The sequence below is a fragment of the Sycon ciliatum genome, chromosome 11 (genome assembly GCF_964019385.1).
Source record: "Sycon ciliatum chromosome 11, ocSycCili1.1, whole genome shotgun sequence".
Lineage (NCBI taxonomy): Eukaryota > Metazoa > Porifera > Calcarea > Leucosolenida > Sycettidae > Sycon > Sycon ciliatum.
In genome coordinates, this window is record NC_088653.1 from 3,364,173 (window position 1) to 3,389,172 (window position 25,000).

The 25,000-nt window shown below is 45.6% G+C and overlaps 1 protein-coding gene across 1 annotated transcript in view; it reads right to left on the reverse strand.

Annotated features, from left to right (window-relative positions):
• The window catches only part of LOC135826977 (sushi, von Willebrand factor type A, EGF and pentraxin domain-containing protein 1-like), a 72,941-nt gene that overhangs the window by 26,286 nt on the left and 21,655 nt on the right, over window positions 1–25,000 (reverse strand). The window contains exons 7-14 of the mRNA XM_065339502.1: window positions 21,150–21,419; window positions 16,082–16,153; window positions 11,205–11,480; window positions 6,698–6,865; window positions 2,607–2,774; window positions 2,166–2,333; window positions 1,049–1,216; window positions 554–721 (exon numbers count right to left, since the gene is read on the reverse strand). Of these exons, the coding sequence (XP_065195574.1) occupies window positions 554–721; window positions 1,049–1,216; window positions 2,166–2,333; window positions 2,607–2,774; window positions 6,698–6,865; window positions 11,205–11,480; window positions 16,082–16,153; window positions 21,150–21,419 (1,458 nt within the window). The remainder of the gene's footprint in view (window positions 1–553; window positions 722–1,048; window positions 1,217–2,165; window positions 2,334–2,606; window positions 2,775–6,697; window positions 6,866–11,204; window positions 11,481–16,081; window positions 16,154–21,149; window positions 21,420–25,000) is intronic.

Sequence of the window (25,000 nt, forward strand, 5' to 3'; positions counted from 1 at the left end):
AGCTTGAGCACTGCTCAGATTGAATACAGTCCCTATGGGTTTAAGCCCAGGCTGCACAGAGCACATTTTAATAGTCTACCACAAGCACATGTATGACGAGATAGCAGTTGTCTGAGGATTGCCGTTGCTTTTGCTACTGTGTTATCATATCTAAAAGTATCTCGAGCGACCTATCTGATATGATGTTTTTGTTGGATCCTTGACCAACAGCGTGAAGAGAACGTGAACACATCCAGATGGCTCCTCCACCTGGAGAGCTTTGCCTACAAGGATAGCTCTTGAGGCATTAATATGTCGCAGTCATCCAAATTCGTCATCTATCTTCACCTTTACACCGAAGACAAGTTTTGACGGCATTTCACAAAAAAAAGAAACCTTCACTACACAGAGTGAGAATTTCTCGCAAGTTTCTCCCATTGTGTGAGCCCAGCTAGAGTAAAGCATCATTAGGTAGTAGAAACTGTGACACGGTATGCACAGTAAATGTTGAAAGGCTGGCACACTTGGTTATCCCCTCATCTGATCAGGACACATTGATACCCGTTTTGCTCACCTAGACAACTGGGTGTTAGTATAGTACCGTTAGCTGCACATGTTGATGTGTTCACTCCACTCAGTGTGTAGCCAGTATTGCAGGTGTAGGTTACCGATTCTTGATATCTGATCATCCCTGTTTGGCTAGATGTCCCGTTGCTGATAGTTGGTACCTTGCAGGTCACAGCTAGAAAACAGTAAATGAAGGAACAGAGAGGTTCCAGGCCTATTGTTTGAATGAAAGGTTATACTTGTGCTGATAGCTCATAAAGCAGTAGAGACCTGCTGGCCATCGATCAAATATCAAATATGGAAGGAGAAATTACCAGTTCACATTCCACGTGCTGTCTCTACGTGACGTAAAGCAGAACAGATTTTCTTTGCATCACGGAAACGCGAAGAGAGGTCCGGAGATTCTTCGCGTCGCAACCCAGTGACCTGCAGACTGCAGAAGCAGTCTCACGATTCCTGTAGCGGGAGAAATTTCAACTTCAGCAATGTGCACGTTGCTCACCTTTGCATGTGGGTGTTGAAGGCAACGTGCGATTAGCCTGGCATGTTGGCTGTGCATCTCCAACTAACACATGATGAGCGCTGCATGAATAGTTGGCTGCTTGCTGGAAAGATATTTCCGATACGGCTTGCTGCCCATTTGTGATATTAGGTACAGTACAATTGACAGCTGTATATAATAGAAACACACCAGAACTTCACTGACATGGGGAATAAGAATAAGTGAACCTAAGCTCAAAACACTGGTTTCCTGTACGAAATCATTGTCACCTGTCAAATCGACAAAGAGATTCTGCTTTTGAGCCTAGCGGAGGTACCCAGTCCAAATGTTACCGAAATACTAAAATATATGTACTAACATACAGATACCCTCGATCTCAGGTACTCTCACATTTGTGCAATTGTTAATTTTGCTCTTGAATTTTCCTCCCTGTTGCTTTGCCACCGTCCGCCTTCTTCGGCCACCTTTTTTTCAAAATTTACGCCATTATCACATTCTCTTCCATGTAATTGGGCTTGCAGCCCGTGTGTACTTGTGCATTGAAATAAAAAATATAAATGCTTTGATGTCGTATGGAATGTGACTTTGCTAAATCTCGACTAGACATTTGACTTCTCACCCTTGCTGCCTCCCTGACCATCCTGTTCATCTCCATCATCACCCTCCATCCCCATCATCACCCTCCATCCCCATCTCCTCACGCCACCGCTTCTTTCTCCTCGAAGAGTGCACCGTGGTGCGCCCGTACCTTCACCTGCCTCTCCTGGTCCCGCCTTCTCGATTCTTGTCAGTCGTGCCTCTGCTAGTCTCTGGCTTCTCCTCAGATCCGTTTTGCTTCCATTTTCGTTTCGTTCTGCTGGTAACCTTTCTGTTAGCACCGTCGGGCACACACCATTAGAACGGAACGAAAACGGAAGCAAAACGGATCTGAGGAGAAGCCAGAGACTAGCGGAGGCGCGACTGAAAAGAATCCAGATTGCGGGACCAGGCTCGTCGTAATTAGACTGCCACTATTTATGAGAAGTCAGGTGGTAGCCAACCACTGTGAACTAAATATTATGCAGAGAAACAAAGGAGAATCGAGCGCAGATCAGTACATTGATATCCTTTTGCTCACCTAGACAACTGGGTGATAGTATAGTCCCATCAGCTGCACATGTTGATGTGTTCACTCCACTCAGTGTGTAGCCAGTATTGCAGGTGTAGGTTACCGATTCTTGATATCTGATCATCCCTGTTTGGCTAGATGTCCCGTTGCTGATAGTTGGTACTTGGCAGGTCACAGCTAGAAAACAGTAAATGAAAGGTTACACTATTAGCTCATAAAGCAATAGACATAGGCGAGCTGAAGCAAGCAAGAGGTATGGTTCACTTTTTATAATCACTGCTTACTTTTCACATGTAGTGTTTAAGGATGGCGCAACAAACAAAAAGATAGTAAAAGCTGTGTCACGATCGTAGCTCTTTGCAGGTGTCGAAAGTTGCGCGTCACATCGTAAAAGTTCGAACATCCAAACCACACACTGGCAGTTATTAACCATCGAGCGACGTTGCTCACCTTTGCATATGGGTCTGGAAGTCAACGTGCGATTAGCCTGGCATGCAGGCCGTGCATCTCCAACTAACACATGGTGAGCGCTGCATGAATAGTTGGCCTTTTGTTCGAAAGATATGTTCGGTACAGCTTGCTGTCCATTTGTGATATTGGGTACGGTACAATTGACAGCTGTAAACAACATAAACACACCAGGAAATGCACTGATATGAGAATAACAATACGTTAAACTCGGCACAAAACACTGGTTTGCTGTACGACATCATTGTCACCTCACAATTCGACAATGAGATTTTGCTTTTGAGCCTAGCGGAGATACCCAGCCCAAATGGTACTGAAAAACTGAAATAGTCACATACTTTGCAATAGTATGCAATGTGAACATGCAAATCTTGACTTGACATTTTGACTTTCACCCTCAAGTATAATGCTCCTGGATTTCTACGATCTACCCCCCCCCCCCCCCCCTCCCCACTCCAAGATCCGTAAGGTGTGGTGTGCGTCGACCCGGCACTGCTTCATTTGACAATCGAAAAAATCCAAGGTGCATGTGTGTGTGTGTGTGTGTGTGTGTGTGTGGGTGTGTGTATGTGTGTATGTGTGTGTGTGTGTGTGTGTGTGTGTGTGTGTGTGTGTATGTGTGTGTGTATGTGTATGCGTGTATGCGTGTGTGTGTGTGTGTAGCTTTCGATATTGTCACTGCTGGGTCCACCACTCGCAGTGGAGTAGCTGTCCTTCGAGTGCTGTAAAGAATCCAAGCTCAAAGATTACAGTGGTGGGAATTGCGGATTGGATGTTTACAGTGGACTGGCCTACCAAAATTCCGTACAGAGAAACACCCAGCTGATGAATCGTCTGGTGCCCAGTGTCTGCTCCAGAGCCGGGTGAGCCGGGTAATATACCCGGTTTGGTGGCGCTTGGACCCCGTTGACAATATAGTACCGGGTCACCTGTGACCCAGTTGGCACTTTACACGTTTGAACTTTGAAAGGACTGACTACATAGCTTGTATGTGTGACAGATCATGCAGAGGCGCGCGTCGAAGTGAAAGTCATGAGTCACTTTCCGGTGTGTGCATGTGCTCGGTTCGAGCTTGATCATTGAGGTGTTGTTTTTGGAAATGGAGCCTCCAGCGAAGAGGTGGATCCACAGTCTCTGCTTCCAGGACTCTTGGAAAACAGGTCGTCCATGGCTTGTCTACGACATAGAGACGAAAAAAGATGACCTGCTCCTGGTGCGCGACGCATTTCCGTGGCAAAGTTGTCAACGGTGGCTACGGGAGGAATGCCTGGATAACCGCCGGCTGCGCGAGATTGAAAGTGGGTTCGTACTACAACGATATTCTTGACTCCGCAACTTCCGAAAACTAATTTTTTTATTCGGATCTGTTGGCAACTTGCTTTGTAGGTAGAAGTGGTGAAAGAGCACGAAGCTAGTAAGGCGCATCGTGACTCGGAAGCGACTCGGAATCTGGCGAAATCCTTGGCTGGTGATACAGCGGCAGGTACATGTGTACACGATGAGTACGACGTTCACCCTTTTTTTTTATACTGCCACTGTATAAATCATACGTAATGACTGCAGGTACATGTGTAGGGTTTCTCTCTTCACTCACACAAACCTACCAGCTCCACCTGAGGGTTTCTCTCTTCACTCACACAAACCTACCAGCTCCACCTGAGGGTTTCTCTCTTCACTCACACAAACCTATCAGCTCCACCTGAGGGTTTCTCTCCTCACTCACACAAACCTATCACCTCCACCTGAGGGTTTCTCTCTTCACTCACATAAACCTCCCAGCTCCACCTGTTGGTTTCTCTCTTCACTCACACAAACCTATCAGCTCCACCTGAGGGTTTATCTCTTCACTCACACAAACCTGTCAGCTCCACCTGAGGGTTTCTGTCTTCACTCACACAAACCTATCAGCTCCACCTGAGGGTTTCTCTCTTCGCTCACACAAACCTACCAGCTCCACCTGAGGGTTTCTCATTTCACTCACACACAAACCTACCAGCTCTGAAACCCTACTAGAAGAAGAGTGTTCTGGAAAATCGAGCAGATGGAATGAAAGACCATCGTTGCACCCAATACACAGACCAAGAACAGCAACAGATGTGCAAGCAAACCAGACAACACAACAGACAACATAACAGACAATGCAACAGACAGCAAAAGGTGATCTGGTGCACCTGTTTCTTTTTATATTTTTATATTTACTTCACCAAGCGAACAAGCATTTCTGCTTTTCTCACCAGGTCCAGAGACCTAGTTCCGACAAAATTATGAAGAGTGAATGAAAATGTATGTATAAAAATTAATGATTTAAATCATGCAGAAGGTTATAATTATGAAAGCGGATGACCTCGCGTGGCAGATGACCTACTGACAACAGTCTCTAACACAAAAAGTCAATCTGTCATCGCCATTACACCTCTTGTGCTCGCTCCCACCTTGCTTCTCTTATAAGGGAGGTTTAGTCCCACGTACCCACCTTGCTTCTCTTATAAGGGAGGTTTAGTCCCACGTACCCACCTTGCTTCTCTTATAAGGGAGGTTTAGTCCCACGTACCGGATACGGGAAAATAGAGAGGTTCCAGGTGGTCCAAGAGAGTGCTCAACACCGAGAGGCAGAGCTGGTTCAAACAATAAGAGGACAGAGAGAGTGTTTTAACACTGAGTTTCACGCACTAAGCCATCATAGGATAACAGTTTTCTGATGACAGCTTAGTACATGAAACCCAGAGTTAAAACACTTTCCCTGTCCTCTTATGGTTTAAAGGAACGTGGGTGATACATGTAAAGTTCATGTAATGGACCCACGTTCGCAATGTTTATTTTAGTCACACGGAACAAACAAAAGCATGAAGTGGAAGGCCCAAACTTGTTCAAAGACGAAACTTCGAAGCTCATCGAATATTCTCGATTTCATGCTTCCGAAACTTCTTCAGCTGAGCACCCTCACAGCTCGCACAATGCTCTCGATTCTGATTTTTCACCCACGTGAGCCTCCATACATGGTTTGTTATGAATCAGAAAACGGCTGTATGTGGGTCACTGAGTATGACGTGGTACACACAAGCAAAGTACACACGGATTACGTGGGACTAAACCTCCCTATTAGTCACCGGTAGCAAACAACGGTAACGCTAGTTTTTACGCTACTCGTACCTTGATCACCCAAATAGCGTTGAAGCAGCAGCGTGAAAACGTTATGGGGCTGACTTATCGTTGTGACCAACGGTACGTTTTTTGGTCAAATACTGCATAGTCCGTACGCATTTCACCTTGTATCACATATATGGTGACATAAGTGGTTGTACCGAGCGAAATAAAAGTTATTCTCGTGGCAACAGCTTACTAAAAATAGCGAGCATCTTGCTTAAGGTCGAACACAAATCACGGTATTTTCCCCCTTACGGTAATACCGTTACAACATAACGTTTTTTTTGCTAAGAGTGTCTATTCTCTCACATTGTCCACTAGAAGTAGCTACTAATGAATTCTCGAGCGAATCAGTGTCCGTTGGTTGTAGGTTGAGGATAGATTGCGTGTCGCATCGCAAAAAGCTTGTTTTCTTTACTATAAATTAATTTTATCCTTGGCTCTGCATCCGAGTCCATTGTTCATTTCCTACATTTATTATTTGTTTAACATCCGAGTTTTTAAATGATTGTATAAAATAATTTATTTAGAAGGGTGAAAATGGCGAAGGACAAAATGTTACGAGTTATGACTAACTGTCCACCAACGTAACCAGATCGTATACAGTCAGCGAGTGTGAGTGCTTTGTTGCCATGATGCGTAGCTCGTGCTCTTCTTCGTTGCGCTTTCCTTCCCCTCTTGGACCTTTCCGAACCTGAGCCTTCCAAGTTGGAAGGTTGTTGGTTTGCGCCTTGGAGAAGTGTTGGAGCTAGGTGTCAGGTCGCCGCATGTCTCAGTACTCCTTGTCAGTTTTGTACCATTATGTTGCACTCGCTGACTGTACAATATCTGGTTACATTGGTGGACAGTTAACATTTTGTCCTTCTCCTTTTTGACCATAATTTAATTGGCCCACCTTCCGAGTTGTATTTAGAAGAGGCTGAGCTTACCTTCACATTTGGGTAGTGACGTAAGATTTCCTCCGACTAAGCAACTTTGTGTCGCATCACCAACCATATTATACCCCACTTTGCAGGAAAAGGTCACATTCTCCTGGAACTTTATCACTGATCTGTCAGCAATGCCATTAGCAACATCAGGTACAGTGCAGTCTGGATCTGTGGACAGAGTGAAGAAAACGAGAGTTAGTTCACAGTTCAGGTACGAATATGGCAGTAAATTTAGTCTGTCAATAATTTCGTCCAATTCCGAAAAAAGGGAGTGCGTCCGTTTTAAAATTTAGTCCATGGACCATAAGAGATTGTTTAGAGTGTATTTAATAGTTGGACAAATCGACTTTATGTAGAAAGGAAAAGGACATAATGGATACGAGTTAAGAGTAACTCTCCATCCCTGTAACTGGATACTATTATTTATTATTATACAGTCAGAAAGTGCAATAACTAGCCACAAAACGGCGAAACGTACGTCGTGTGAAACCACTTGTTTTGTAGTCAACTAGTCCATCACAATGCCATGCATGAGGAGTACTGTAGGAGTTTGGCTTTCGCTTGTACAATTCGTTTTCGCAAAGCTTCCCCTTTCTCTATTTGCCTTTGATATTTATGACCCACACAAGTTGGATGGTGTGCTGCTTTGCTGCTTCGAATTGTAGTTAGACCGCTTTGTCAAATATTGTACTGGTCTCGTCATCGTCCAGTAATAATCGACATTCTTTGTTCCGTTGGGACTGTAGCTTTTGCTCGTTTTCGTTGCGCTTGCCTTCCTCTCTTTGGTCTTTCCATAACATTGAACCTTCCAAGTTTGGAAGGCTGTCGTTTAGCGCTACGGAGATGTGTTGAAGCTAGGTGTCAGGACGTCGAATGTCTCAGCACTCTGTCAGGTTTTTGCCTAGTTATTGCACTTTCTGACTGTATAATATAGTATCCAGTTACAGTGATGGAGAGTTACTCTTAACTCGTATCCATATGTGCTCTTCCTTTCTACACATCATATTGGCTCAACATCCGAGTTTCAAATCGACTTTAGTCCGACGTTTAATTTAGTCCAAAAGCTCCTTGGACGAAAAAGACGAAATAAAATTCCAGACCAATATTTCTGGATATACAGTACGTCATGTTACGTGCAAAGCATAGATTGAAGACTGACGCCTGCGATGAATTGAATGTCAGTCCGCACTTGATCTTTATGTTATCGTCTGACTGATTTCCCTCTTTCCAAATCGATTTACTACAGGGCTAATCACTCACTAATTCGAATCCACATCATAGGATCTTCGTCGACCGTTCGATTCACGAATATAATATTATTAACACTACCGACAGATTGGTATATGGAGAACAAGAGCTGTGTCAGTGGAATAAACCATGCAACGGTACCTAGACTCGGAGGAAGTGAACATGAACTGATGACATCAGTGCCTACAGTATTAATCAATCCATCATTGCCAACCATCTGTCAGTAAACCCAGAATTGCCTTTTCTGCCGACTTCTCTCTACTGCGTCACGTGGTCATTGCGATCGCACTTTGAGGATGCTAGAAACTGTATGTTCACACCCAGCAGCATAACCTGTGCAAGCATAACCAGAATATTGCCACGCTGCATTTGTTAAGATGCCGTGTGTTTACGCCACCTGCTGCTCTTCCCCCTATTTTCCAGGATCTGGACTTGGTTCGATTTTACTACTGTTATTCTCTGTATCTTCTGCTATCGTGCAATGCCTATGCATCATCTACCTCTTCAAATCTTCTGTTATCTTCAGGTGCATAGAACTGCCGTTGGAGGTGGTCCGATTTGAGGGGTCAGGGGTAGTCCCGTGGGAATTTTTCGAAATTAGGGTGCAACATCCTGCATTCTGGGCATTTCAGTGGGAAAAAGTGATCTGGACGGTTCTGCTGCTATGCCCCTGACCATGCAATGTCTCTTCATCACCTACCTCAGTGTCTGATGAATGATCACCTACCTCAGTGCCTGATGAAGGAGGGACAATGAAATCATAAACAGTCGGATAGTGCGATAACGCCGGGCTCTGCCCTGTCTTCACCTCTTTCTTTGCTCCCCTCTTGCTCATCACTTCTTTTACAAATTTGATATTTTGGAAAGTTTGGAAACCCCCACATAGGCGAAAGCCTTGGGAAATCCGTAAACAACAAAAATTCCAAATTGCCGGGCACAAAACTGGCAGAGATATTAAGATAATTCTCATAACAGAAACTTTGTCATTTTACGACAACAACGCACCACCACTGCTGCTACGTATTGACAACAACGCCCCACCACCACTGCTGCTGCTACGTATTGACAACAACGCCCCACCATCACTGCTGCTACGTATTGACAACAACGCTCCACCACCACTGCTGCTACGTATTGACAACAATGCCCCACCACCATCACCACTGCTGCGTATTGACAACAATGCCCCACCATCACTGCTGCTGCGTATTGACAACAACGCCCCACCACCATCACCACTGCTACGTGTTGGTGCAGCCCCTGCTCAGTAGTTGTCATGTTTAGCCTAGGGTGGGTTTGGTTGATCGAACAGCTGGTGCACATGGAGCAGCCTCATGCCAACCAAACGCTACTCCAGAAACAGAGCACATTTTGTTGAAAAATGTGCCAAACTTGGTGCATTCTTCAAAATGTGTACGGATCACCATGGTCACTTTGTACGGTACGACGAGTCCAACCCAAAAGCATATGCACGTGATCATTTGGGAACAAAATCGATGTTCCCGCCAGGTTTCACTGTGAAAAAGTGAAACTGCTCGGTCTGCTAGCAAGCAGAACATGTTCTGGCCGACCCAGAACAGGTGCAGTCCCAACCAAACGCGCTGTTCTGGTGAATCCTGTTCTAGTTCGTACCAACCAAACGCGCCCCCGGTCTCAGTACCATCGTCTTTCTTTATTATTTTCGAGCTGGGAATGTGAACATAAAAAATATATAAAAAGCAAATGTGGTAATACACCAAATGAAAAGCCAGAGTTTAAAGTGGTTTACGTGTGACGTGAGACCTAGAGAAATTCACGTAGAGAGTAGGTGTCTGGGTTAGAGTCTACAGCTTCCCGTGTTTTGTGTCCAGACTAGACAGAGTGGATAGGAAGGTCTCTACATTGTTGCAAACGCAAGATCTGCCGGTGGTACCATCGGCCAAGTATCTGCGCTTACATTTTGACACATCAATGAGCTGGCAGACAATGGTTCATTGTGTTGCTATCAGGGTTTCTGCAAAATAGCTGTCTTAGTCCGCCATGCTGAATCTTTACCCCTCTCATGTCGTATCCCCTACTTCAAATGCTTTGTGCTGCCTGAGTTTGCTGTATGTAAAGTGCCCCCATGGGCCCCCACTGTTATGCTGCCTGAGTGTGTACATGTCTCTCCCTTGTGCGCTACCATTCAACTTAACTTGCTCTGCTTTATATGGCGTTGTCTAAATTCTTCAGGAAGTAGATTGTTTGAAACTTTTTTCGACCTCTTTCATCACGAAGAACTCGAGGCGGCAACAGTACCCTGCTTCTCGTCCCTGTCGCTGCTTCTGCACATTCTATCAAATTGGTGACACATGCTGGCGCAGTTCTCTGGAATTCCCTCCATGCGGATTTCCGAGGCGTCACCAAACTGGCCGGCCTCATGTCAAGCGCGTTGCAACATATTCTTGCCTGCTTTTAGCTTTATGCCCATGTTTCTGTAGCTGTGCTGCAACTGCTCTATGTCGTCTTCAAGTCAAGCGCTTTGCAACACATCCTCGCCTTCTTTTAGCTTTACGCCCATGTTTCTGTAGCTGTTCTAGAACTGCTCTATTTCGCCGCCACTATTTATCATTAGGCATGCCCCCCCCCCCCCCTCTTCCACCACCCTACACAGTGGGTCTATTGTTCTTAGGCATCTGCCTGTTTTTGGTTTCTCCACTATAAATAAATAAAATAAAAGAATACTACTTCTAAACGCTGAGAAAATGTGTACAGATCCGCTGGGTACTGTACCGATCAAATACAGGCAGAAAACTGCCAAATATGGGAGGAGAAGTCCTGGTACACATTGCACGTGATTTCTCTACTTGGACGTAGAGCAGAACAGGTTTTCTTCACGTTACGGGAAAGTGAAGAGAGTTGCCGGGAGAGTTGTCGGGAGTCTTGGTGTGGCATTCCCGGGAGAGTTGCCAGGATTATTGGGGTGGCTTTCCCAGGAAAGTTGTCGGGATTCTTGCCGTGGCAGTTCCATAACGTAGAGTGGAACATGACCGTCGCCTGTGCCTTTGTTAAAGTAAAAAAGAAAGCCAAAAAAAGAGCTGACAAACAAGCCGTGTAGAGAAGTAGGCGGCCTTGCGGTGCAAGTTGTGGTGCCACAAGTCATAATGGCGGCCTCTAGACTTTCATTCTAGTGCTTGGACACAAAACCATTTAGGAACCTTTTCAAAACCGCAATGTCACACCTTAATTAAACATAATGCCCAAGTACTACCAGCTAAAACCAAATTGAAGGGTAACTTACTTATCTCACACACAGCATACAGCTTAGTAGACGGGTGTGTTGGCGAACCTTTCGTATTAAGTACATTTCCGTCGTCCATAGGTAATCCCAGCCATGCAGTGTAATCAGTATTTATCAAATCCCCTGGACAATTTTGTGCGAATGATGCCTGAGAGAGAATTGTTCCCTTGTAATAGTTACAAAAGGCTTGAGCTTCATTGTAATTGAACAGGAGTGCAGGCATACTTCTTTTCAACACCGTCTGGGATGAAGGGCAAGGTTCGTCGCCGACCAGTTCTGTGGAGAAAAATAGCAGTACAAACATTGTCATGGCACCACACAATTTCCAACTTCCTATCCAGGAAAGCTGTATTATTATTATTATTATTATTATTTGAACAAACGGCGAGGAGACAACAAGTTGATAACCGCAATCAGTAAGATTTCCTTTGCTGACAGCATCGTTTCGTGGACTGGTATGTCTCTGCATGAGAATTGCCAGTTGGCATCTGACAGAGATGCCTTTCAGTCGCACTGTGCATCTACTGCTTACACAGCTGCATAATGCCGTTTATTATTATTTTTAAAATTTACTTTTATTATTTTTTCGGCAACGCAGATGATGATGATGATGATGATCCCACCTTCCAACCCGGCAAATATTTTGATTTTGATAAAAACGATTCAAAGCCTCTCAATTATTTAGTACTACTTGATGTATATATAAGAATAATAACATTTTTTTAGCGCCACTACATGCTTCTTTTGTTTACAAAGAACAGGATTATGCACACGAATACATACAGCTTCCAGAACCTTCAACTGCTTAACATAACTTGCACGGCACAAAACAGAAAAGTGAGAATCATCGTACACACCAAGACAATCTGGACGTGATAACAAGTGACAAAATACAGCTGACTTTTTGCTCACGTCGCTCTCTTCCGTCTCATCCCGCTCCTTTCCTTCGACCTCCTCCGCCTTATCCTCGTCCTCCGTCTCATCTTCATCATCATCGTCCTCATCACCACCATCATCATCATCATCAGTCACTTCCTCATCATCCGTTTGATGCTCAGTCTCACTGCACTCCTTATCAGCCTCCAACATGGCTCCATCATCTCCACCAGCATCACAAGTCGTTTGACCGCTGCTCCGCGTCACCGTTGCTGGGTTCTCTGCTACTGCACACCCATTTCCACTGTCCATTTTGCGTGGGGCAAGTCCATTCCGTGCATAAATTTCAAGTGAATAGTTTGCTGTGCTTCTTCTGGGTCTATGGGTGAGGATATTGGTTTCATTTGGTTTGTCGATGATCTCCCTCTCTGTCCAGACACAGTCGGCACCGTGGATCCCAGCACCGGGGGGACCACCGTCTCGGTAGTCACCAAAGGTAAAGGGGGTGGCTCAGGCGGAGGCAAGGGCAACTGCCGAAGTGAAGGTTCAGTGTCTCTCGGTGGCCCCTCCTCCATTCCAGGACGATGATGTTGTGCTAGAGTAGGCTCCGCTGCCGTTTGCAGTGGGTCGAGAAGTCTGTGCTTGGAGTCAGGCGAGGAAGCCGAAAAAATATTTTCAAAAGACGCCTATGCATAACTTCGAGTCGAGCAATCAGTGTTTTAGAAATGCCAGCCCAAATTATGCAGTAAAAATCAAAAACAGGCAGAATGTCAGATGTGTAGATAACATGACAACAGTCAGGGTGGATCAGACTCCACCAGCGCACCAGAATATGACCGGCTGTCCACAAGTAGCTGTCGTTGTCGATGAAGACAGAATATCTAATCTAATTGATTGTTAATAGGGATCGACGCACCATCTTGAGGTCCTCTTCTCCAGCCAGTCCATGTTGTTTGGTGCCGCGCTGGATGCTGAAACGCAGTGTGGCAAGCGAAGAGGTGATGTGCCTCGCAGAAGTCGGCTAGAACAGCTCCGCTAAAGTCTTGAAAGCTGGTGGTGGTATTGAAAGGTGAGTTTAACGCAGGATCACATTCACTGGTTTTGCCCATTGTTTGTCAAGTTTGCTCGGTGACTCGGTCAATATGAACGGGTGAGAGGCAATACCCGCTAACTCCACTTCATCACTTTCCGGATAATAGCAAAAAAAGAATCATTTTACGTTTACGTTTTTTTCTAAATCCCTACTTGGTTCCAGTTTTGAAATGTGACACCGTGTCTGGTGGTGCCCACAGACCGCTTCATTACATTGAGCTGAACATCTGATCAGGTTTTGAATCTCAGCCCTTCTTGTTATCCCAGTTCTGCACGCTTACAATGATATTTTTAAGCCCAGAGCGCTGCCCTAGACTATGTCTGTATCGCTTTATTTGCTTACCTATTGCTCATCACTTCTTTTACAGGTTTGGTAATATGGAATGCTTGGAAACCCCTCGATAGGCGGAATTCCAATAAAAGTACCTAAAATTACAAATATTGTAAAGATGTCATCAATATTGTCATGATGTCATCAATATTGTCATGATGTCATCAAATTTTCATGATCTTGTTGATGGTCAGTTTCAAAAAGATTAGCAATCCTGGCGATCGCCCGGGGAGTTTGCCGTCTTACCGTATGAGCGCTCGAGCGCTGCCTGGAAAAACTCACTGTGAACTCGAAGAAATATTCCGCGCGAAAGCATGAAAATGACAACTCACTGACGTCGGTACTCGTACATGCATGTTCGTCTGGTTTGCAACAAACGCCTGAGTTCTTCCTCGTATCGATATGGAGTCAGAGAGGAGCTGGTCGAGGACATGTCGAAAGTGTGGTAAATTTTGACGAGCGGGATGCGTCCCAATTCGTTTTGTGACCAAATAGATTCTTTGAGCTGCCGCCGATGCAATTTACTCTCACGATGTGACGAAAACGGCATCGACACAGACTCATTCCCAAGGCCTTGATGTGGCAAAGCTATCCGTGTGACTTCGACGACATTTTGAGAAAAGCAGGCGCTTGTGAAAGCTGATAGAAGACGGCGCTGACTCCTAAATTCAAATAAATTGGCGATGTTCAAATACTAAAATAATTCTCAAACAGAAATCGATCGATCGATGTGCCGGGGTATTCAACAACACCTAGCTACAGCGCAATGACTTCCGTGTTCACAAACACGGTTTCAGTCACGGTTGTGTGTGTTCACAACTTCACATGGCATGAGCCAGTCAAGTGTCAGTCAGTTCGGCAGGAAACGCGAAACGCGAGCTCCAACAACAAGTCGTTTGGCGCAGCCACCTTCTTTGTCTTGTACCAGCGTGATCACCAAAACAATGAAAAAATGAAGAAAAAATGTTTGACTTGAAGATTTGTTGGGATTTGAACTCACAACTTCATGGTCAGCATGCAGACAGCATTCATAACCACAAGGCCAAAAAGGAAGGGATAAATCGTGGGTTTTGATAATAAATCGATACTGGCTTCCAGGGCAAATTATAAACCATGGGAAAAGGCCAGAAACCTGGCCGAAATTCTAACTCCTTAACGGTTGGTCCAATTGTTCCGAAACCTTCACAGAACAATTTGCCGTGCCCTAACAAGCCATTTTATGTACTTTGTTGTCCAAATTTCCCTTATCTTCATACTTTTTAAGACCCAAACTTGATTGCTAATCTTTTTGAAACAGACTGTAGTTTTGCTTCAGTTAACCTTGCGCCCTGCCGTCATCTGAAATACCTTGCAAGCAGACCTGAAAGTTAGAGAGAGAGAGAGCACTCAGCTTGGCCAACTCATAGATAGATGTATTTGCTAGAACTTTGCTGTTCACTACACATCATTGTTTGGTAGTTCCATCCTATTATTTTCCATTAGCACTTGGCTGAAGCCTGGAGATTGGCACACACCGGGCTAGCACCCAGCAGCCAAAGGTGGGGCCATACGTCATTATGGATATTATATATAAAGGCAGGTGAACGAAATAGTGGTTGCGACTTCGGCGATGATTTGTAAAGGGTTCGCTCCCCACACCGGAGCTCGGGCTAATCTCACCGTCCAGGAGCGACATTGACTCACGCTGCTATCTGGTGTTCACGAAGTGTTTGTCCCGCTGGATATGGAGCATCTCTGTAAGTTTGTATCCCTGGTGATGTTTGTGCATGGACAGCACTATGATTATAAGTGGTGCTCTTCAGGCACAATCTTCCTCAGCCTACTCAATGTCAACTGATGAGGGGTGAATTCCCTGAAACACTGTGTATTGAGCAGAGTGTGATTTCTTGCAGGTTTGCCCAGTCGAAGGTTCAATGGACTTCTCGTGTTCTCTGGATGACAGTCGTGAGTCAGTCAAGTGTCAAGTCAAGTCCGCGGAATAGCGCGAGCTCCGGTGTGGGGAGCGAACCCTTTCTTAATGGTAGGTGAACAACAGAGAGAAGAGACTCGCAGCATTTTTTTTAAATGTTCATCATAGGAAACACAACGCAATCCACACAGTCAAGTAAAACAAAAGACAATTATTTACTAACTGGTGGTGTAAGTGTACATTATAGTAGTTCATTGGGAATTTGTTTATTTCTATAAATTTATCCTTGGCTCTCAATCCCAGACCATTCTATAAATTGTATATTCTCCTCTTCATTGTGGCAAACACGATTGTACAAGGGGGAGGGAGAGCAAGGCTGGTTCTTTGTCATTGTTGTCTTTGGAATTGCAGGTTAATTGCAGGGGGTAAAATAAACATTTCAGGCATTTACTCAAACAGTGCTGCTCAATTAAATCCAGACATGTTACTCAAGTACGCGGCGGGCGCTAAGCAACCATAGCCCTGCGAACACTGGGCTGCGAATTGATCGAAGGTGCAAACTTGAGTGACGCCGGCTGGATTTCATGGAGCAGTACTGTACATCCATTGCACATCATTGCCATTTGAGTGGTCTCTTTCAGACTACAGACTGAGACGACAAATACTTACCGTCAAAAGGGCATGTAATATTGCCAGTCATTAACGTAGGATCTCTTTCAGCTTGTCGTCTGGAAACACACGCTACAAACACACGCAAAGAGGCACAATTTCCAAATATGAAACAATGGCCATTTTTGAGTTCTCAATCCTGACAAGAAGGCATTCTGAGACCCTCGCGTACCAATTTCCATTGTGCAATATTCCATCCCCATGTTACGTAGGGGTCAATGCCCAAAAATTTCTTCTAACTTCTGTCATATCAAATTTCCACGTTTGGTCCTGTGTGATAATAGATTTGAAAATTTCTGTTAGAATCCAATACACCACATCACCACATTGCGCTCTTGGCCGATTCAAACTCTGTTTGAATCGAGTTCGAGGATCGAGGATCGAGGATCTGTGGTACGTCTCCCAAGCTTCTCATGTCATAGTACCTTCCAATTGTATGGCTTGGCTGCAAATCCAACATGACGTAGCATCAGCATGCGCTCGACATTCTACATCACTCAGTTGCGCAGGATCGAAAGCGCTATTTCTTGATTCCATCTCCACTTGCAAATCCCGTTCCTTTGACTCCAGCCATCCAAACAGAATCTCCATCGCGTCCTCGCCTCGGTAGAAACATTCGTCTACATTTTCACCATCACTTCGTATCACCACAGCACCAAAACTACACAGCTTGTAAATACCGGTTCGGACCGTCCCATTTCCTGCCTGTTCGTGAACAGGTTGAATTATGGACTCCAAGTCAGTGTAAATAACATACGGGCATTTCATCATGTTCTTGAAGTTCTTGAATTGGAGAATGGGCTCGTTTCCATCCTGGTCCTGGTCGGGCATCACAATCTTACTAGGGGCGGTTCCAACGCCATTACAATCTTCTTTGTGCCGTGTGAGAGCGCTCTCTGTTTTATGGGAAGATAAGCACCTTTTGCAAAAGTACTTGCGATTGGCTCTCTTGTTTTGGTCGAATAATAACCGATTGAAATCCTTTAACGAGCAGTAGTGATATTTGACTTCTTCCTCATCGTGTATCAAGAGTATGCAGATGGGATCCTCGCATTCAGAGAGGTAAAGGGGATGCAGGCCTTCATCATATCCATACACATTGATGCCCAAATGGTTCAGATTCTCAACTTTGGGAATATCACTCAGTTTTACAGGGAACGTGATATCTGTGAAATCCAAATCAGCATCGAAGCTAATGTATTTCTTCACACGTGTTGATTTCTTCTTGACCGGATGTAATGCACTCAATAACGCTCACTTAAGGCATTGGTCGTCTTTGTTTTGAACGTTGATGATTGCCCTTTTAGCCTTCAAGTATGGCGGAAGATCGATGTAAGAACCAGCTTTCATAGGCTGATATCGCGCAATGTTTAGGTCCATGCTGAAAACTCTGTCGTGGTCCATCCAGAACCTTTGTTAATCCATTGCCCCACCATTTTCTGTACATCTGACATCATCTCGTTAGTGATACCAGCAATCGGTAATTCGTTCGACAGGACCTTCATCTTGGATCTAAAATGAGGAGATTGGTTGATAACATTTCCCTGGTTCTCTTTCGACATCCGAATGTTCACTACCAGCATCACCTTGATTCCATTATTCCTCTTTATTTCCATTTCCATCACCTTGCGAAAGGCTGCATAATTCGCATCCAAACTCACCACGAGATCCAAGTCATTTACACATCCATCTTGTACGTCTTTAGCGCACCTCGTCGCGCAACATCAACCAATTCAAACCCATCATCACTTTCTCTAGCGCGTTTCTCCGGTGGTTCATCCTCAACTTTAGCTCCTGGACCATAATGTCTTTTCATCTGGCGGGGAGCATCTAGCTGATGGCTACTGGCATCCTTTGTTGTCCCCTATATCAAGACAGTCAAATCGATTGAAAACCAGCAATCGTTCCGTCAGTCAGAAAAGCTTCTTCGCCACTAATATCTGAATCAAGCGACACAGTTTCCTGTCAACTGTGTCCTCTCAATCTATGGAGGAAATATTTTTCACATCTTTAAATTTATCAAACAATCACTTCATTTTACGGACGCAGTCCTACAGGTAAGATGCCGTTTCTCAGTTTCTATTGTCCGTGAACTAACCACTGATACTCAAACTCCAGAGAGAACATGTTTTAGGGTGTGACATCTTCAGGGTGGTTTGCAGGAATGGAACTGAATCTGAGAACAATGAACACACTTTACCATTAACCCATCATTGGGGTTCGTGACGTGTTTGTGTATGGCAAGGACAATTTTAATCACAACGTTTGTCGACAGTTAGCCGAAAAGTTAGCCTTGCATGAGAAAAGCTCGTAAGCTTTGCATCCAGCAAACAACCAAAATACACAAGCAGCTAGATGTACTAAGCTGCTCAAGAAAAAAGAATGGAAAAAGAAGAAAAAAAGAGAAAAAGAACCTCCACCATGGGCAGCATTCAGCCACTTTGTGTGTTTTGGTCCGCGTGGTACCAATGAGGGAGAAACAGGTCCAGCTCCTTATAGGCCCTTCACACGACGTGCAAACATTGGCACACGTGTGACCAAGATAACACTGGCAAACCGTGATCCTTTTCACACGGTGCTGGGCAAACTTTGTACCCGTCAATATATCCATAGTGACCTCCTGAAAATGCCGGGAAATGTTCAATTTTGAATTTTCCCTTGTTCAAGCACTGCATTTGCAGTACGCACTTTCAACAACCGACACTTTTCCTGGGCTGCAAAGATAATCGCGAGCAAAAGGGCCTCGGCCGAAATAAAAAATCAGTTGCACGTGTGTGTCCAAGTTGATCGTATCCGAGTAAATATCCTTGGAAACGGTACGATAAAAATAAAGTTTGCCCGTCGTGTGAATGGCCTATTAGTACTGATCAACCAGATCTTGTACCAAATCCAACCGGATACCGGCCGGATCTTTCGACCACACCCTCTTCATGTCTTCTTTAAACTGACCAGAGTGGCGGCGAAAGCGGCGAACCTGCGATCCTCTGCTCCGAAATCGCAGCAATGAACCACAAGGCCAACACTGATTACCTCTGGTCTAATACCCTTTACATACTGTAGTTTGTAGTATTTCCCTCACTGCAGACCATTGTAAGACTTAAGAGATGCTAACATATTTCAAGTAAGTTGTAGGAGACGAAGATAGTGGTAGCGGAGAAACTACGATTGATGGATGTCTATTCCAGTGTTGATAGTGGCTATTGCTATAGCAGTTGACTGTCATTATTAGCGACCATATCCAGTGTTAATGATACTTACCCGCGTGTGTAGTCAGGAAATGGCAGTTAAAATCATGTTGTGTCTAGTACTGGTGTGCTTAGCGGCTATTGCGATAAATGCAGATTGTCATCGCTAGCGCCTAATTCTTATGTTACCGGCATCTGCAAGTGGTAGTTGCAGGAATTTGGCGTCTAAAACCATCTTCTTCTAATGCACACGTTGCTAGCGGCTATTACCGCGTTTGAAAATTTTCATTGCTATTATTTCCTGTATTAATGACATTTGCCCATTGTTGGCAGCTGGAATATAGTGACCATAACCGTATCATCTACTCCCACTCATGCTATTAGCAGCTATTTCCTGTGTTTGATAGTTGTCATGGCTAGCGGCTATTTCCTAAAAGTAGGGCTTTTAGCGATATGTGACTGTTTCGTGGGGTAGAATGTGGTGTCAACATCAGCTATTACCATGTTGCCGCTTCTAGTTCTGCTCGCTTTCTGTAGAAAATATATTTGTATTCCCGCGTTAGCGGCTATATTTTGGTTGAATTTTTTTGTAATGAAGATAATGCAGTGATACATAAGACTAATGCATGGCACTATTTTGTCGATTCCGCTTTGGTTTGGCGTGCATGCGCATTGTTGATGCCGATTCCCTTGATCAGATTTCTTGCCCCGCCTCCACTGCTTCGGCTGCCATCGCTGTGTTCATTCCTGTGCTTTTTTTTGCCTGCGCTTGCACATTGATGGAACCCGTTTGTGGCAATCTTGAACATGAAACAGCTACATGTATGATAGTATGCGCATATATCGTACGGTCACAATCCGTTCACTAATTTTCGCCTAGAAGTGTTTAATGCCGAGTTGCAACACTGACGCCGAGGCCTCTAGTCGGTTGAGTTGCTTCCAGCACATCGGTAGGTAAGTCTTCCATACACACCCTGTGTCTTGTTTTTGTTGTTCGCTGCATGTTTTCCAGTAGGGTGGTGTGAATAGTAAAAAGGAGAAGAGAGAAAGAGAGAAGTTTAGGACTGTTAGCTTGAGTCAGGCAATTGCTTTGATGTGTGTGTGTGGTGTTCTTCTTCAGCAGCTAACAATAAGGGTAGGGTAGGGTAGGGCCGCTAGGGTTTATCGGGTGTTAGCAGCCGTCGTGAGTTCCCTTCGGGAACGCGAGTTCCCATCGGGAACGGATACGATAATTTCCTTTTTTTTACAATAAAGTTTTGGATAGGGTAGGGTAGGGCCGCTAGGGTTTATCGGGTGTTAGCGGCCGTCGTGAGTTCCCTTCGGGAACGTGAGTTCCCTTCGGGAACGCGAGTTCCCATCGGGAACGGATACGATAATTTTACTTTTTTTTACAATAAAGTTTTGGATAAATTGCTACAAGTCGTGAACAGTGCATTTCAAGAAACTAATGCAAAAGTAAGTGCAAGACCAAGCGCAAAAAAACACGGTTCGCGTGAGACTCGGCGGAAGGCCCAGTTTTCCGCATCCGCAGGACCGCCACCACCCTCTTGGATCAAAAAAAAGGAAAAAAAAATAGTAAGTGAGTAAAGCAAGCGCAAAAATTACAAGATTTACCACTAATATTCAATTTACCCCTAATAACCCATTCACCCCTAATACACCATCTTCCGCTAATTTCCAATACTTAGAAAATTTTGGAAAAACCGGTGAGCCAGAACCATCCTCTTCTATTTCCAATACTTAGAAAATTTCCGAAAAAGCAGGTGAGCCAGAACCATCCTCTTCTATACCACTCACCTTTCCGCGAGGTGCTTGCTGCCTCACCCTCGACAGTGTTAAACTTAAAATAATGTGCTTTCCAAGTGAATTGGTGCATGACTTACGTATTTCGCAAATAGTGGGCAGCTTATCACCTTGGCCCACATGTCCATCTTTTGTAGTGTATAATTTTTCTCCTGGTGATTCTCTCCATGCTACCAAACGATGATATCTTAATGCGTCCCAACAGCCAGCTGTGACCGATGCCTCCGAGATGATCTTTCCATTATACAGCTTGCACAATTCTTGCGCTTCGGTGTAAGTCCATCCAAAGTGATCTAAAAACGTTACGGAGGAGCTTCGGCTGCAATACTGATAATGGGCTGGTACTTCAACTGAAGTCATACACAACAGACAACAGCAACAGTCAGAGTCATAGTATTGAATGTTTACACACAAACACGCACACATAATTGTCACGTATTTGAGACATGGGCTGAGTAAACCTATAAGGACTTTTTTAATTTTATAATTTTGTGATCTACTATGATCAGACGCTTCTGCAGCTGAAATGTGGGATCCATATGACACATATAAAATGGTTCAAATCAATACTTGAAGCATAGCACATACAAATTCTGTATTTCAGGAAATGTATGTCATCGTTTCTGGTCTGAGCATCGGCTGGTGGAGTTGACAGGCCATTCCAGGAGATCAAGCACATGAACCATGCCCATGGGAGACCTTCATCAGGTTTAGTTGAGAGAAAAGGAGAAATTTCTTTTTCTAGGTATGTTTTCAGATAATCTGAAAGCCCCTTCGCAGGCAATTCCGGCGGCAGAATTTCAGGATCTTTTGGTGCAGCACTCCATCTCTGACGATTGCGATTTTTGTAGCTTGACCACGCGGCACTCAATGTGAGCTTTCAATGTTCATGTGGAAATGCTGGTAGTTGAGGATGCCTTTGATTGGCTTGAACCACTTCAAGAGAAAAGCATCCCACTGCCGCCAGCTCCAGGAGAACATCACCGCTTTGTTCCGCCCACGCGACGAGTTGACTGCATCTTCCACATCCTGCATCATGTCGTTCTCTTGGGACCGCCATTCGCGCTTCAGCAAGCCAACGTAGCCATGACACTTTTCTTCTTGTTTTTTTTTCCCGTGCAGTTGTCAGCATGAAAGTGGAGTGTCCTCTTCACACCTGCATGCTTTAAATAGTAGTGCAGCATGCACAAGACCGCATTCAGCCCGTGGGCTTTGCTACCATCTGCACCAATGCACTGATTCTCTCCTAACAGAAAGTTCCACTGTTCGTGCTTGGACTCCCGGACAATCCCAAAGGTGCCTGGACTTGAAAAGGCCACCTTGAAATACAGAGGTCCAACTTCTCTCTTGTGGCAAGGAAGATCCACCTGCTGGGCAAAATCAAAAGTGGCACAGGTGGTCCCACATCTTCTAAATCCAAAGACGCTTTGGAGCTCCGGATAGCTTCGTTGTAGTCGACGCGTTCAGAACTGGCTTTCTTCAAGCGATCAGTCAGTTGATTGGTCGCCTTTTTTGTCTCTTCTTCTGTTCGAGCATGAGTGACCATGTAACGGAGCCTGTGAAACTTTGCGCAGACGTTGGATCTCCACTTCATGACTCGGACATGGGGAAGATGAGCCTTCCACACCCGCCGGAATGAACGAAAACCAACTTCACGCACACCACTTTCTTTCAGAGCTTCATTTAATCCGAGCTTCATTGCATTGTTTGTGCAACATGACCTTCTTGTGGCTTGCTGGTATGTATACAGATGGTTGATGCGGGTAATGGCAAGGTCCAGCTGGTTGTGGTATGCGGTGCACACTTGCATACACCTCAACAAAACGAACAATTTGTTGCACAATTTCCTGTGTTAGCGCGTGCCATGGTGTGCCCTCTTTGCAACGATGTGCAGGCAGTTCAGCAACTCCTTCCTCGGTCAGGTGCTGGAGGGACACTATTGTATGATGCGATGAACTGTTTACGTTGCAGAACACCTTCTGACAGACATTGACACCTAGTACATTATAGCGGAATGTCCTGCGCTCGTCAGCACTACTTTTTGGCAAGATGCTGCCAGCTAACTGGCCCAACACGTATTGTTTCAAACTAGCTTTGTCCATTTGCTTGATTGACACCATTAGGTCGTGCAGGTCATCCATTGGCAGGTCACGGTAATGATTAGTCCCCTTGCACTTGCAGCCTGTGGACGCATCATCACGTAGATCCGATTCGATTAGCGCCGCCAGGTCCAGCTCGCCTACGCGATTGACGCCGGTTTGCAATGAGGAATCGCTGCCGCTCTCTTCGCAATCAGAGAAGTACCCATCGTCGTCACTGCAGGGGGCGGCGATGGCTGCTGCTGTTAACGCCTGGCGAGAGCGTTTTGCCGGTGGATAGTTGTTGTCGTCGTCGGAGCTCGAGTCGGAACTGTCGACTTCTGCCACTCCCGCTGAGAATCGACCGAAGACGTCATCGTCCAGATCCTGCAGCTCCGCGAAGTTGGCGTCGTCCAGCCTGACTGCATCGATACTTAGTCTCCAACCGCTCATGATTGATGGTCTCGTGTCCTCTTCAAACTAGTCGCCGCCATTTGAATAAGGTGACAACAAAGGTGACAAGATCATTTCTGCCGTCTCGATCGACTGCACGCGAGCTCAAAATCGAATCGAATTTTCACAACTCCTTTTGTTTTCGCTCATTCCAGAGTGCACCGAAGCAACCAAGAGGAAGCGAAATGCATGGAAGCGACTCCGTCTGCATCCAGCAGATGCACAACTCCAACTAGCTTATACCCAAGCCACAGCCACTGCCTCAGCATGCCATCAGAGAGCTGAAGATACCCATACAGCAGCCATCCGTCGAAGGCTCGCAGCAGGTGGTTTATCCAGTCGTGAATGGTGGTCCACTGTCAAGCGTGCCGGTGGGTGTGGGCGTAGCCATGATATCCCTACCTTCAAGGAGGAAAACGGCGAAGAGCTAACCACCAGTAAGGACAAAGCAGAGAGCTTTGCCCGCTACTTTTCAGCGAAATGCAGCCTTGGTGATGACCTAGATGCCAGAAACCTCCCGTATGTACGCCCGCGGTATGATGCTTGTCTGAGTACCATCCACTTTAGGCCACGAACGGTATGCCGTGAACTTAGGAAGATTGTTCCGTCCAGAGCCACTGGCTCGGATGGTGTACCAGGACGAGTGTTGAAGCAGTGCTGTGAGGAATTGTGCAGGCCTGTGGCCCAGCTCTTCAGCAAAGCATTCCGCCAAGGCCGGCAACCGTCACTGTGGAAGCTTGCCTCAGTTGTACCTGTGCACAAGAAGGGTTCAAAGTCCGCAACAAAGAACTACCGACCCATATCCCTGCTGCCAATACTGTCAAAGGTCATGGAAGCTATCATCAATCGTAGCCTTCTGGGATTCCTTGAGCGGCGGCACATCCTCACCACTAACCAGTACGGCTTCCGCTCCGGCCTGGGAACGCAGGGCCTCCTTACCCTACTACACCATCGTTGGAGTACCGTGGCTGCAGGGGGCGGAGCTGTGCGGGTTGTTGCTGTGGATATTGCTGGAGCGTTCGATCGAGTCTCCCACCCAGGTGTGATCCACAAAGCCCAGCAGTACGGTGTATCCGGCATGCTCCTTGCATGGTTGAGGGACTACCTGCTGGACAGGCGCCTGAGTGTTGTCGTTGGTGGGCAGTCGTCCAGCCCACACCGCATCACAGCCGGTGTTCCGCAAGGTAGCTTGTTGGGACCGACACTGTTCCTCCTCTACACGAACGATGCCGATGACCACCTTCCACCAGGTGTAGATCTGGCCGCTTATGCCGACGACACAACGCTGTTCCAGTGCCTGTCCACCATGAATACCATTGACCATAGCTCGACAATCCTGCAAAATGCTCTCGATGCCCTTGTGGATTGGGGCACCAGCTGGAGAATTGCGTTCGAGACAG